The 14174-nt window shown below is 45.8% G+C and overlaps 2 protein-coding genes across 2 annotated transcripts; one reads left to right on the top strand and one right to left on the bottom strand.

Moving 5' to 3' along the window:
- The first annotated feature begins 3601 nt into the window (after positions 1-3601).
- Positions 3602-6755, top strand: FAM180B (family with sequence similarity 180 member B). Its single transcript, XM_009489462.2, has 3 exons — positions 3602-3668; positions 5568-5647; positions 6203-6755. The coding sequence occupies exons 1-3, from the start codon at positions 3602-3604 to the stop codon at positions 6644-6646; spliced, it is 591 nt and encodes a 196-aa protein (XP_009487737.1). The 3' UTR covers positions 6647-6755.
- Positions 6756-9737: 2982 nt separating this feature from the next.
- Positions 9738-10841, bottom strand: C1QTNF4 (C1q and TNF related 4). Its single transcript, XM_009489461.2, has one exon. The coding sequence runs from the start codon at positions 10839-10841 to the stop codon at positions 9738-9740; it is 1104 nt and encodes a 367-aa protein (XP_009487736.1).
- Between the last annotated feature and the right edge of the window lie 3333 nt (positions 10842-14174).

The raw sequence follows: 14174 nt of genomic DNA, 5'->3' as shown, positions 1-14174 counted from the left end.
GTCAAAGTAGTCAGCCCTGTGGGGACAAGCATTGGCTCCAGCAGGTCTTTGGTATGTGGAATAGTTGCTAATGGACCCAAATCTCTTCTCGTTAAGAGAAGCCTGGGAGCTCATGAAGAGTGCAATTCACTCACCCAGATGCATTATCCCAGGGCACAAGAGGTTACACAGCCTCACAAAGCACTGCCAATGTTGACACACTACCTCCTCCACTGCTCCTGAGCCTCAGGGGCCATCCTTGCCCATGGAGCCTGCTCGCTCTGTTCCTTGCGGCTGGTGGGCACGCACTTCATGCTGGGGAAGGTTGTGGTCAGCTTGGTCAAGCACACAGCTGTCTTCCAAATCCTCTGTCCCTGCCTGGTCCACGCTATCAGCCTCCATGAAGCTTTTTTGCCTGGGTTGGACTTCCCAACTGTAGGAGGATGTTGGATGAGATGTAAGTCAGATGTAACTGACTTACACACTATTCAGAAGAGAAATTTTCTGGTACTGCAGGGACAAACAGACTTTAGGTGATGACTCACAGTCACCATGTTGAGCTTCCCCAGCTGAGTAGGTTTTGCTGGTGTTTTCCAGAACCCTGGCATTTCTCCCTACAGATGGGTGAGCAGACTCTCCTCCATTTATCTCCTTCTTCCTTCCCCTCTTTCCTTAGCCTCATCTTCCTCCCCCGAGCACCTGCCAGACAGGCCCACGCTGGGGACTGAGGTCTCCCCATGTTCTGGGCAAGATGTTCAAAGCAAGAGGTTTCTCCCATTCTATAAGCAGAATTTCCCTTTCATGGAGGAAAAGGGAAGAGTCTGCCTGTCTCCCCACAGTCCCATCTCAAAGAAACCTCCCTTCCAAAGAGGCTTTTCTGGTGCTGTTAACCACATGTTGTGCCTTCTGCCACTGCCCTGGACCACATGTGTCTCTAAGCACAGCCTGCGTGGGTCCCTGTGACAGGATGCCTGTCCCAGCATACAGATGTAATCTGCAATGGGACAAGGAAGCAGCAGAAATCTACCATTGTTGAGAGGACGGGTAGCTTCAGCTGAGAGGCTGGGTAGCTTCAGCTGTATAAACACTGCTATGTATGTGTTTATAATTGAGAAATCAAAGATCCAAACAAGGTAACAAAATAAAAGGTCTGTACAAACAATGTAATGGTGGATGGAGGCGCTAAATAAGCCAAGAAGCAGACACAAGGATTTAGGGCCTGCAGGAGTCTGTAATGTAAGAACCAGATGAATTCTTCCCAGCAGATGTGGCCACTTGTGATCGTGGAAAACTGAGGTTAGGGTGGCTGCCACCTCACTGCTCTCTTTCCTTAATAGTTTCTCACTCCATTGCCCCAGCTCCCCTGTGACAGGCAAAGCTTCAGCCACCTGGAACAAATTTTGCATCAGTGTCCAACCAGCTCCTGCAGTTTTTGATCCCTCATATCTCGTTCCCCTTTCCCATCTTTTTGCTTCAGGAGGTCATAGTGGAAATCATGAAACCAGTCAAGGTGCCCCTGCAGAAACCTGGCTTGATGTGACGTTTTGAAACTGCTCCTACAACAGACGGTATGACCAGGGGGAGTGTGGAGGGGCAGGGTTGTGCACACTCAGCTGTGAATACCTGGCAAGGACAAGATCCCTTGGGAGGAACAGGTGCACCGCCTAACATTGCAATCGCACATGCTGGGACTATGTGCAGCTATCAGAACTCAGGCTTGTTTCTGTGCACCATATAACTACCGCTGCTTTACAAAAAAATAAGGCATATGTTTATCACTCTGCAATTGCCTTTCTGTGCGGGATAGTAATTCTACAAAATCCCCGCTCAGGTGAAGGCAGCATCTACCACTGATGCTTGTCCCCCGCCTGCCACTGTATCAGTCACATAAGCACAGCCTCTGAGCGTCCTCTCTTCTCCCTCCCACCATGTGTATCCTCCTCTAGGCACTTCAGCTGCAAGCTGTTCCTAGGAAATTTTGCTGTTGACAAAAATCATATATGGCCTTTGCAGATGTTGGCCAAAATCCTGGACTCCTCCTTGTGTCACATGCTGCGTGATAAAGGGAGGTTCTTTCATGGCCCATGAGCTGCAGGGCTTTTTTGTGTAGTGACTTCTAGACAAAGTCATGTGTACACTGTGGGTTGTAAGGGACTCTGGCACAAAATAGAAGGCACATCAATCTCACTGCACAGATGGGTCATTGGAGTCTGCCTCTTGAGTAGCATATTATTCACAGTTTAATAAAAGATATCGCATCCCAGAAGAAAGGGGTGCAACTAAAGAGTAAGCAGCAGAAAGTAATGAAAACTGAAAGAAGCATAGTCTGACTTGAAGGTAGCCAAGGCTATGACAGAAACACAGGTCTTGTTTTGATTCAAATGGCTCTGGATATTGAGGGCCCCTCCTCCCTTGATAAATCTGTGGGCCTCTTCCATTTTGTGCTGCTGTTCTTCATAGCTGGTGAGAGTCCACATATTGACAGGTACAACTATAGATCATGGAAGTTTCAGAAGACTTGCTACTTTGCACACTGATAACTTACTAACTGGAACATCATCCCTACTGTCAGTAAACTATCTGGTGATAGCAGTCATTACAAACTAACACCCTGTAACTTGCTGAGAAAGATACGCATTTCAGCTCTACCTCCTCTCTTTTCCAGGCAGACTTCTTTCCCCAAAGAACACCTTTAACCTGAGGGAGATGGTATTATTACTTCTTTATAAATATTATTACTTATTTGTATAACCCTGGCATCCAAGAACCTTTTGGAGAACCCAGGACAATACTGTGCCATACAGAGTAGAAATACAGAACAGCTTGACTGGGGATTGGACAGTAATAAAAGTGCAAAGATGTGTAGAGAACAGATATCTGCTGTGAAGGGAATCAGAAGAAGTTTCATCTATGTAATTCACAACATCTAAGACAGACCATGCTCATTGTAACCCAGAAGTCCTGTCACAGGAGAGGACCATGAGGTGCTAAAGCTTGGCAGGCTCTGATTCTTGCTGTTTGCTAGGTCAGTATACTGAGTTCTTCCTCCGGGAGAATGGAACAAGTGACCTTTCTTCTGCCTGCTTGTATATTTTGGCTGCTACTGCCCTTCCATGAATCTGCACAGACTGCTGGCCTTATCTGTTTGTGATGCTTCAGGATTGTTTGCAGATTTTCAAACTCAGGAAAAAGGAAAACTGAACATGAAGCCAAGGAGCTGAGCAGAAGTGTCACAGAGATGTGACAGAGGTGCTGATGGAGGCTGAAGGGGCCAGGAGGTCCTCCCTTGTCCAGAGGCAATCATGTGGTGAAATTTCTTGCAACTAATAGCTTCCTATAATAAATTGCAGTCTTTGGAAAAGAAGCTCAAACAATTCTGCCAAAAACTTCACAACAAAGTCTTCCAAGTTTCCAAAACATGATGGAAAATATCCTTCGGGGTCAGCAAGTTGAACTGCAAGCCCTTCCCAGGACTTCAACTAGAAACACAGAAAGATGGGTCGGTTCCAACAGAGGCTGCTGGGACCAGAAGCAGCAGGGGAAGACACCACAGCAAATCGCTCTCACTTCGCGCCCGGCACTGTCCGCGGAGGGGGTGGCAGCCGCACCAGGCAGGGCTGCTATGGCCCAGGCGCAGTTCAACGCCTGGCTGATCCTGTGCGTGTTTGCTGGATCCCAGAGGCTGACAGGTAGGAATTGCACCTGTTAGCGATGCGGCTTTTTGGCTTGGTAAATGTTCCTACAATGCCAGTGGCACGATGCTTTGCCTCCTTCTTCAGCTATGGTCAAGCGCTTCAGCCTTCAGCTAGCTGTGCTGACACAGGAGAGGGCACGGTAGCTGGAGTCCCAGCTGGGTTTGTTCAGTGGGGGAGGCACTTGTACCTGCTTGCAGGTTGAAGACCTGCTGCTACTTTTGGTGGCAGGGGGAAGGGTTTTCTGGGGTCTTTGCTGAAAAAGTCTGCTCCTGCAATAATGTTTGTGGATTTTCTAGACGCTTTTTTTGGGGAAAAAAAACGTGTCAAATGATAAAGGAAGTAAGGGACCATTTTCCCATCTCCAGAGGATATTTATGTTATTGTTTCAATACATTATTTGTCATGCTTTGTTTAATTTTTGTTTTACTCTACTTGAAAATCTAACACTGCATATATTTATGAGACAGTTACTAATAAGAGCAATTTGGTGGCTATTCAACAAATTCACTGACTTTGCAGCCAATCAGATATCTCTCAGTAGAGGGATCTGGGAACCTAGCTGATCGGTTAGCAGAGAGAAGCCCAGCAAAGAAATTTTAAGATGATGTAGTATCTTTACCTGAGCTAAAAGCCTTGCTGGCACATATATGGAGGAGTAGGAAAGAGCAGCTACATCTGTGCTCACATTCCAAAGCCACAGCTGGCTTGGATCAGGGAGCCTGCAGCTGTGCAGAGAAACAAACCTCAGTCCTCAGTAGCCGGGGGGGGTGGGGGTGGCAGTGCACTTTTTCAGGCAGCTTGTACATCTCCTTGAAAAGCTTTAATCAAGAATGAAAAGTTGGAAGCGGGGTTTGGCAGTAGTCATCACACACATACAGTATTAAAACATTTTTCTACTTTTTATAAGCACCTGCTGACCTTAACTCTGGAGTACTCAACATAAAGTCTCCCTTTTTATGTAAAAAAGCTTTCATCCATATAAAAATAAATTTAAAAATGTGTCAGAGAGCTTACTGTTTTATACGAGCTTTTTTCCATTTCATGTTTCTTGACCTGAAGGATGAGTCTGTAAGAAGTAGAAGAGGGTCTCAGCTACACGACTATGCTGATCAACACAGAGAAGGGAGGGGATGCAGCCTCCCTCTCACAGTCCTGGACCGAGGCTAACTTGTGCCTCCTTTTTCACAAAGAAATAAATAATAAAGGCAAAATAAATGCAGAAAGTTAAAGGACTAGAAGTATTACTAAATGAAAATTGAAGAATTCTAGGGATTAATGTGACTCATACTAATAAACTCCCATTCCTCTGGCCTCATATCCATTTTTCCCAGTTTAAATGATGTTGGGTGGCCCAGCAAGGAATTAGCTGGACATAAGAATGGATCTGACTGGGTTTCTTTTACCCTCACACTCTGCCCCCACCAGCGGCAGATGCCCAGGGAAGAAGTATAAAACCAGGATAAGCATCAGGTTATGTTTCCAGCAGCAGGTCAAGGAGCCTCCCAGCACCCTCCTTCTGTTGGGCAGCATTACTTTCTCCAGCAAAAACTGGCAAACAACCAAAACCTAGCAGTTCACAACCCACCCATACTTGGTGTGAGGGGCTTCCGTGCTGCCTGTCAAAGCAAGTGCCTTTGCTGCCGTGTGCTTTAGCTCTGTTGGCAGGATTAAGGGCTGTCATATCCAAAACTTACACTTGTCTCTCTTAACCACTTCTGCTTCTCTTAAAAAGCTTGTTTTGCTCATCAAAATCCCGTGGTCAACATCTGTCATGTTTGGCAAACGATGAGTGGCAGCTCAGAAATATTGAAGACATTATTAACAACCAAATGACAAAAATAAACAGGAAGGGCCGTGGTCTTGTGCTACCAAACTCTCCCTGATGTCTTCCAGATGAACACGCTCACAGCAGGGATGGTGCCAGCACCAACACACCCCGTCGCGGCCCAGAGGACGCCAACGTCATGTTAGAGGTCTCCTGGGCATTGGGGGCCCGTGGGCCGAGGCACTGTTAGTGCCCACAGCTCCCACCTGCCTGCACGTAAAAACTCACATGTTCTGCTTGTTCTCATCCCTGTTGGTTTTCGGGAGTGCCTGGAAAACCACCTCAGTGATGCCCTAATTGCATTTGTGCTCCCTTCCATCATGGGGTGCAGCCGAAGGGGGCTCTGAGCCCCTCCACAGAACCTCCCAGCTCTGGGGTGTGACAAGGGACTCTCCCCACCTAAGGTGGCCATGCCAGGGAGCTGCTGCGGGTGGGACTGCAGCAGGAGAGGCAGGGCAGGAGGCGAGATCTGGATGGGTCCCATGGGGAAACCGAGGCGTGGGGCCGGTCAGAAAAGGGGTGTGGGGGCTGGCGGAGAAGGACATGGAGTGGGACTAGGCGGGCCGTGGGCAGCGAGTCAGGGAGCAGCTGCCTCTCGCTCCGGCCTGAGATCTGGCAGCGTTCAGGTGGCTTTACAGCTCGCTTATAACTGGCAGAGGGTTTGTGCTGGGCTTCGCGTGCGCATGCTGCTCTTCTCTTCCAGATGCTCTGGGGAGGGCTGGATATTCAGGCCAACATGACAATCCGGCTGCGGGATGAAGAGCTGGCCTCCCTGCGCCCAGCACGGCGGTTCATGCAGATTTTAGCACATGAAGTTCCCAAAACACCGACAGAGATCAAGCAGCAACTGAGATATTATTCACTGACCAATACACCTTTGCCTCTAACAGAGTTTGACCGTCTCCTTTTCACCAGTGTTTACTGTGCCTATCAGGTTCGCTCCATACAGGGTCTGGAAAAAAACCTCTGGATTAGTTTTTTCTCTCAGCTGGTTGATGAAATGTTTCGTGATCTGTGCAAGGGGCTTTGCCCTGCAAATACCACCCTCCTCCTGGCTTCCTGGCCCTGGAAGGAGAAGCCTTCACATTTAGCATCCCTGAAACATTTCTATCATTCTAACCTGGCCAGGAACAAGAGAGACGCTTAATAAGGGAAACTATGGTAGGAAAAGACACACCTGACTTCAGCTGCATCCTTGGTTATTTTGAAGGCTTTCCACATTATTCAGGACTTTGTAAAAATACACCACACCTTTTTGTTCCGCTTCCTGCGTTGTGTTGGCAACCCTCTAAGGTTTTATACACCAGCTTTTATTTCTAAATTAAATAGGACAAAACTAGAAAATGCATTTCACCCTTTCCTGTTTTCTTTTTTTTTTTTCTGTTTGTTTTCTAAGTGGGCTGTGCTGAAGGGGGCAGTGCTGTTTAGATGTGTTATCTATCTTGATCACTGATGCTTGCTAGGGAGATGCCCTGGCAGTTTTTTTCCAGGATGTTACGCTGGTGTCCTAGCTGAATTAATTTCAGATAATTCAGTTCAGCCTCCTTATATTCCCCCTGTGGTTTCAGCCAAACACAGTATCTTTTCTCCTCTCCAGTAACCAGCTAAGCAGATGCCATTGTGTTCCATGATATAGGTCACATATTTAATTTCAGCTTTCTGCTCATGTGGCATCACATTTTATGTGTAATTTCCCATCTCATGTATTCATTTTTCTTTAAAAAGCAACCTGAAAATGTATGTTTTCCATAAGGCTTTCCAGTATTTGCATTTCATATTTACACATGTACATTGCTTTGTGTCAGTTATCAGTTTGGAATACGCTTCCTTAAATCTCATTTAAATTCCTTAGGATCATGACCTAGTTATTTCTTCAGCAGATTTTACTCTTCTATGAAGTTTTTTTTGTACAGCTATGGCACTTTACAAGAAAAACATAATAAATACACAATCTCTATCCTCAAAATCAGAAATACAATTACTTTATAGAAAGAGATCTTTAACTTTTCTCCATCTTACACATTGCAATGTGGAATAAAATAAATGTAATTATCTACTTGGGAGGGTTTTGATTTTTTTTTTTTTTGTTTTTGTTTCTACTGGGTTTCCTGCTGCCATTATAGGTACATTAATTTGGACATTCATTGCATGTGCTTAGATGATGGGATCCATAATTCCCTTTCTGTCCATACACTCTTCATTTTCCATGCTCAACAAAGGAGGCATGTGTGACATTCAAAGTGGGAACTGCTAGCTTTTGACCTAGTTAATTTTTTTCCAAGCCGCTGTTGCCCAACAGATGGAAAGGAGAAATGGTGAGGCAGGAATAAGATGCCTGGAAGCAAGATGCCACAGAGAATGGTTTTTGAGGTCAGGTTAGGGCTATTGCAGGAGAAGATAGATTTACACAGTTCGTAATGCAGGTTGTTTGTTGCTTGTTTCTCCCCCCCCGCCCCCCCCCAAAGGATGTAGGAATTAAGATTAGCATTTTATTTGAAGTATAACTTCTAGTAAACCAGTGTCCCACCTAATGTTCTCCTGTTTTTATGCTAGTTTTTTATATACCTCCAATCTCTACCCTTCATCCTTTTCTCACATATGCCCTCAGTCTTTAATGTCTAGGATATGTACGGAGTGACGGAGGCAGGGAGTGGCTGCAGACAAGTTCAGTTTGAGCAGAGAACATCATCAAAAGGCTGAGCTGGGATGGCACTAGTGCATAAAAGTATTGTCTCGCTGGAGAATACATGGTCTGAGCTATATCAATGTCTGGATAAAGGTTGAGGGGATTGGCTTGGTGACTCGCACGCAAATGCACTGTTTTGAACCCAGGATTTTGTTAGGATCAGTTTAAGAGCATTGGTATCTATTGAGCAGATTACAAATTAAACTCAAGCAATGTCACTACAAATTAAACTCAAGCAATGTCACAAAGTTTCGTGCATGCTCAGGATGATGCACATTTGCAGTTTATGTAGTTTGGGAGACAAACCAGAATTTAGCTCAACTGAAACAGCACCAATCGCACTAGGATGAAGCCTCCAGCCTCCTGGTTTCTTACTACCCCAGTGGATCCTGCCGTCAGTCCTGACTGCCCTGCAGGAGCACACCAGTGCTCTCTACAGCCACACCAGTCTCTCTACAGCAGTACTGCGGCTCGGCGGAAGAGTGTGTAAGAAACCACTGGAATACAGATGCTGAAAATATCACTTAATGGTACCTTTGATCCCATTTGCACCAGGTTACCGATACAGCATATGGTAGGTTAGCCATACCCCTGTATTCAAGGAACTAATTTCTGGCGAATCTAGTGTCCCTGCAGTTAACACTTCCACTGCATGGCATGGTACTACTCACACTTACACATTATGAGCCTGCTCCTGACCCAAATATTAAAAGATTTAAGAAAACATTTTTTATTCTTCTTACTTACCTTGCTTCTGAGCTTTCAGAGGATGGTCCATTCATAAATTTAAGCCCTCATCCTTTACTACAAGGGCTAGAAGCCTACTTTTTTGTTTGTTTCTAAATGTATTATTTTCATTAAATGGAAGCTGAGATTCTCAAAACACAGCTTCTTGACTTCAGCAACTTCAGGTTAAGAAAAGCACCAAATATTGTGAAACTTGCAATAAAATCACAAGAGGTACCAACATTTCACACACATGAATGATAAAAAAGCGTATACACAGACAGACTGGCTCAGTAACACATACTGCAGCTCATGCAATCACCACGCTTCTTTCTCTCCTGAGCTGGTACCTCAGGCAGTGACAAACACACAAGTCTCCCAAGTAACAACAAATCCAATGTGAGAAAATTTTGCATCTTTTGTATTTTTATTACATTCATTTTCATTACATTTATTCCCTCCCCAGACACGCAAGGAAAGTCACCACATCTTTTGCTTTCTGGATGCTGGGGATCTGCAGTAATGTTACTGCAGTGGTTCTCTGATCCTCAGCATCTCACTACACTGCCCCACCCCTGCCCCAAAACTACCTCATGCTTTATGCTTGAATCAAACACCAACACAGGACACACACATACAACCTGTAAAGACCTTTCTATGGATGAATGGCAGACACAGCAGTGGCCCTGCGGACAGGGCAAAAGCGTGCAGCGTAAGGAAAGCACTGGACACATGATAGCATGCTCAAAGTAGATGATATCGGAAGAGGAGCTATACCCAAGTTCATGGCACCTTGGCTTTTCTTATGCTCCTTTCACATCTGCATTTAATTATTTGACCCTTGGGGTGAGCTGGCACCTGGAAGCCACTTTGGCTGAGCATCTGAATAGATCAGGAAGCCCGTGAAGGTGATGTACTTGCCATGGTTGCTGTAGGCACCATAGCCATCATGCTGATGGCTGTAGAGCCAAACAGTGTCCCCATATTGCAGAGGCAGCATGATACTCTGGCTCTGCATCTCTCGCCTCTTGGAGTGGTTGTCATCATAGATCATGGCCTGCACCTCATTGTGGTTCTTCATAAGTTTCACTGACATAGTCTTAAAGGGCATTTTGCCAATGGTGAAGGAGAAATAGTATGCACCAGGTATACGGCATGAGAAGATGCCAGTGGAGGAATTGAAATCTTTTCCAATGTTCACAAACTCTGTGTCAAATGTGATTGGCTCATGCTGGGTTTGCTTGTCATCTGTCCCCAGGAGACTTTGTGAGCGGGCAACAGAAAATGCAGAGCGAGGGTCTTGTTCTCTGTTTGGTTGATCAGGTAACACGTGTTGCTGTGAAGCTTCATTCTGCTCTCCGGGAAATTGCTGAATAGTGTGATGGTGTGGCCCCAGCTCTTGAGAGCTAAGAGCATTCTGGAAGAAGGCAGAAGTGTCTGGATAGATTAGATAGCCATTGAAAGTTGTATAGGGGCCTACATTGCTGTAAAGAGCATACTTGGGGTCTCCATGTAAGCGCAGCCAAACTGTGTCACCATAGTCAAGCTGCAGCATGGCACTCTGGCTGGCTACCTTCCGTTCCTTGCGGTGATGCTCATCATACACAATCACTTGCACCTCATTCTTGTTTCTCATCAGCATGACAGACAAGTTTTTCTTTGGGTATTTCCCAACAGTGAAGGAGAAGTAGTAGGCTCCAGGGATCCGACAGCGGAACAATCCAGTCTTGGGATCAAAGTCATTGCCAATGTTCACATACACTTTATCAAAGGTAATGACCATCTCAGAGCTCCCTTCCATGCTGCTGGTTCTGGCCACAGAGAAAGCAGAGCGAAATTCAGTACTGGTGTCTGCTGGGAAGCCATCTGTAGGCAGAAAAATTGTGCAGCAAAGGAAGCCAAACAGGATCTGAACCTTCAGTGTCATCATTGTATCTGAAAGCAAGAAGAAGAAGAAGCAGCATATTTTAGCAGGAATCCCATTAATTTCCAGCTCATATTCCAGTTGAAACCCAGACCTGAATCTTGCTAAATAGACATGAAGGTCTATGTCCAAATATTGAGAAGTTTCCAGTGCATTCTCTGATACAGGACCATAACTCAGATCCCAGCACCATTTGGATATTTTCCTAGCAAGACCTGGATCTTTTTTGCCTGTACTCATATGAAGAAAAAGAATCTTCTCTTTTAAAAGCCTGGCTGTTCTACAGTTTGTCTGCAAAGCACTGTGTTGCTCACGCTGCAGGGGGATCTCACAGCTTGCTGGGGCTTTGCCAGAGCTCCCCTTTGTAGTGCTTTTATTCATAAGACCAAGGATGAAACAAAGCCCTACACAGACCCTGTATTATACAACTGAGATACAGCTGAAGGGCAGGGAGAAGAGGACATATGCTCTAGAGATTCCCATGCAGATGCCATTGCCTAGCACTGCACTAGCTGTTTCACAGGATGTGGAAGCTGGAAGCCAAGGAAGATGGTAGACCCCGTTATTCAGACAGGATTCACCATGAATCTGTGAAGAGTGTAAAGAAACTAGAAGAAGAAGGGTTGTTTGGGGAAGGAAGGAAGACAATGGAGAAAATGAATGAAATGAAAAAAAGAAGGAAAACAGAAGATAAATAAAAGGCAAGTCTCCCAAAGTATAGAATCCCTGAGAGAGAACTGAAATACCAAAACCAGGGAAACAACTCCCTATCTGGATAATGGACCAGAGAGAAAAAACTTCTTTGACCCTTAAAAAAGAGGGATAAGTTAGGAGCTAATGGGATTTTCTGCTTTTAGTTTCTGTGATTTTTTTTTTTTTTTTTTTGGACTGAGGCCAAAAATCATCTATTAGTGCTTTCAGGCTGAAAACAAAACTGCCAGTCATTCCAGTGAGAAGCTTCTCTCTCTGTCACCTCTCTGTGCTTATTAAAATATCATTCAAGCTGGAAGGAAACTGCCTGGTTTTCAGTCTGCCCCATCTGTCACCCCAGAACTGGTGCCTTGCCAGCCCGCAAACAATGAATTCACAGACCAGCAGAACAGGAGCAAAACATGCTACTCATTGGGGGAAGGGGTGAAGACAAATCCTGAATTAAAAAGGATAAAGGGGTAAATATTTGAATCAATTGGGATGACCTAGTAATAGAAGTAAAACAGACGGAATCCACATAGACTGTGAGATGGCAATGAAATCCTGTTTTAACAAGATGTGATACTTAGAATCACTCACCAATAGAAATTCAGCTTGACCTACAGTCCCTGCTCTTTCACACTTGAGAATAAAACTGAAATCTGAAATGCAGCTCTAATAGATATGAACCCACAAATGAATTATATTCTCACTTAATTACATGTAAGTGACATATTAGCAAAGAGAAATAGAAACATCCATCCATGTCCTAATTTTACATTAGATCACTTCTCTCACAAACGTCTCAGTATTTTCCTCCATGCCCCTGAATTCAGAATGTTTTTCCTGACTTAGCCTGCTTCTCCTGAACACACCCATGGGACCCCATGGGATGCACTGAAGGGTGTTGAGAGAGCTGCGTGTTACCATATTGAGGCCACTCTCTATCATCTTTGAAAGATCATGGAGATCAAAGGAGGTCCCTGGTGACTGGAGAAAGGCAAATGTTGCACCCATCTTCAGAGAGGACAAGTGAGACAGCCTGAGGAACTACAGGCCGGTTGGCCAGTTAGCCACTCACTCTGGTCCCTGGGAAAATCATGGAGCATTCTTCTTGGAATACATTTCTAGGCAAAGGACATGACATTTAGCATGTGTTGATCAATCGAGGGTAGATTATGTCTAACCAAACTGATTGCCTTCTTGTGAGAAGAGACCAGTGGATGTCACCTACCTTTTAGCAAGGTACCTTTTTGTTACAGTGTCCCAGAGCATTCCTGTATCCAAGTTGTGATGTTGCAATCTAAGTAAGTGGACTACTAGATGGGTGAAAAACTGGCTGGGTTGTCAGGCTCAAGGGCTAGTGCTTAGTATTTAATTTCAGATGTCCTCTTTAATATTTTTTATCAATGACCTGGAGAAAGAGACAGAATGCCCACTCATCAAGGTTGCAGATGACACCAAAACAGGGGGTTTATCAATACACTTGTGTATTGGGTTTGCTTGGCAAAGTTTTGGTAGTGGGGGGGCTACAGGGGTGGCTTCTGTGAGAAGCTGCTAGAAGCTTCTTCCCCTGTGTCCGACAGAGCCAATGCCAGCTGGCTCCAAGATGGATCCGCCCATGGCCAAGGCTGAGGCAATCAGCGACAGTGGTAACACCTCTCTGGTAACATATTTAAGAAAGAAAAAAAAAACAACCAGTGGGACACAAACTGCAGCTGGAGTTGAGGAGTGGGAATATGTGAGAAGAATGACTCTGCAGACACCAAGGTCAGTGAAGAAGGAGGGGGAGGAGGTGCTGTAGACACTGGAACAGAGATTCCCCTGCAGCCCATAGTGAAGACCATGGTGAGGCAGGCTGTGCCCCTCCAGCCCATGGGGGTTAACCGTGGAGCAGATACCCACCTGCAGCCCATGGAGTACCCCACGCCAGAGCAGGTGGATGTGCCCAAAGGAAGCTGTGACCCCGTGGGAAGCCCACGCTGGAGCAGGCTCCTGGCAGGACCTGTGGACCCGTGGAGAGAGAGGAGCCCACACTGGAGCAGGTTTGCTGGCAGGACTTGTGACCCCGGGGGGAACCCATGCTGGAGCAGTCTGCTCCTGAAAGACTGCACCTTGTGGAAGGGACCCACACTGGAGCAGTTTGTGAAGAACAGTAGCCCATGGGAAGAACCCATGTTGGAGAAGTTCATGGAGGACTGCCTCTCGTGGGAGGGACCCCATGCTGGATCAGGGAAAGAGTGTGAGGAGTCCTCCTCTGAGGAGGAAGGAGCGGCAGAGATGACATGTGATGAACTGACCGCAACCACCCCCCCCCATTCCCTGTCCCCCTGCACTGCTCAGGGGGAGGAGGTAGAGAAAAATCGGGAGTGAAGTTGAGCCCGGGAAGAAGGGAGGGGTGGGAGGAAGGTGTTTTAAGATTTGGTTTTATTTCTCATTACCCTGCTCAGTTTTGATTGGCAAGAAATTAAACTGATTTTCCCCAAGTCAAGTCTGTTTTGCCCATGATGGTAATTACTGAGTGATCTCTCCCTGTCCTTATCTTGACCGATGAGCTTTTTCATTATACTTTCTCTCCCCTGTCCAGTTGAGTAGGGGAGTGATAGAGCAGCTTTGGTGGGCACTTGGCATCCAGCCAGGGTCACCCAC

This window comes from Pelecanus crispus, chromosome 6 (assembly GCF_030463565.1).
Source record: "Pelecanus crispus isolate bPelCri1 chromosome 6, bPelCri1.pri, whole genome shotgun sequence".
Lineage (NCBI taxonomy): Eukaryota > Metazoa > Chordata > Aves > Pelecaniformes > Pelecanidae > Pelecanus > Pelecanus crispus.
This window is presented reverse-complemented; position numbering and strand designations above follow the sequence as displayed.

Coding starts and splice junctions, on each gene's coding strand:
- FAM180B (XM_009489462.2), top strand. CDS start 3,602: ATGGCCCAGGCGCAGTTCAACGCCTGGCTGATCCTGTGCGTGTTTGCT. Junction 3,669..5,567: donor TGGATCCCAGAGGCTGACAG/GTAGGAATTGCA, acceptor GATGTCTTCCAG/ATGAACACGCTCACAGCAGG. Junction 5,648..6,202: donor ACGCCAACGTCATGTTAGAG/GTCTCCTGGGCA, acceptor CTTCTCTTCCAG/ATGCTCTGGGGAGGGCTGGA.
- C1QTNF4 (XM_009489461.2), bottom strand. CDS start 10,841: ATGATGACACTGAAGGTTCAGATCCTGTTTGGCTTCCTTTGCTGCACA.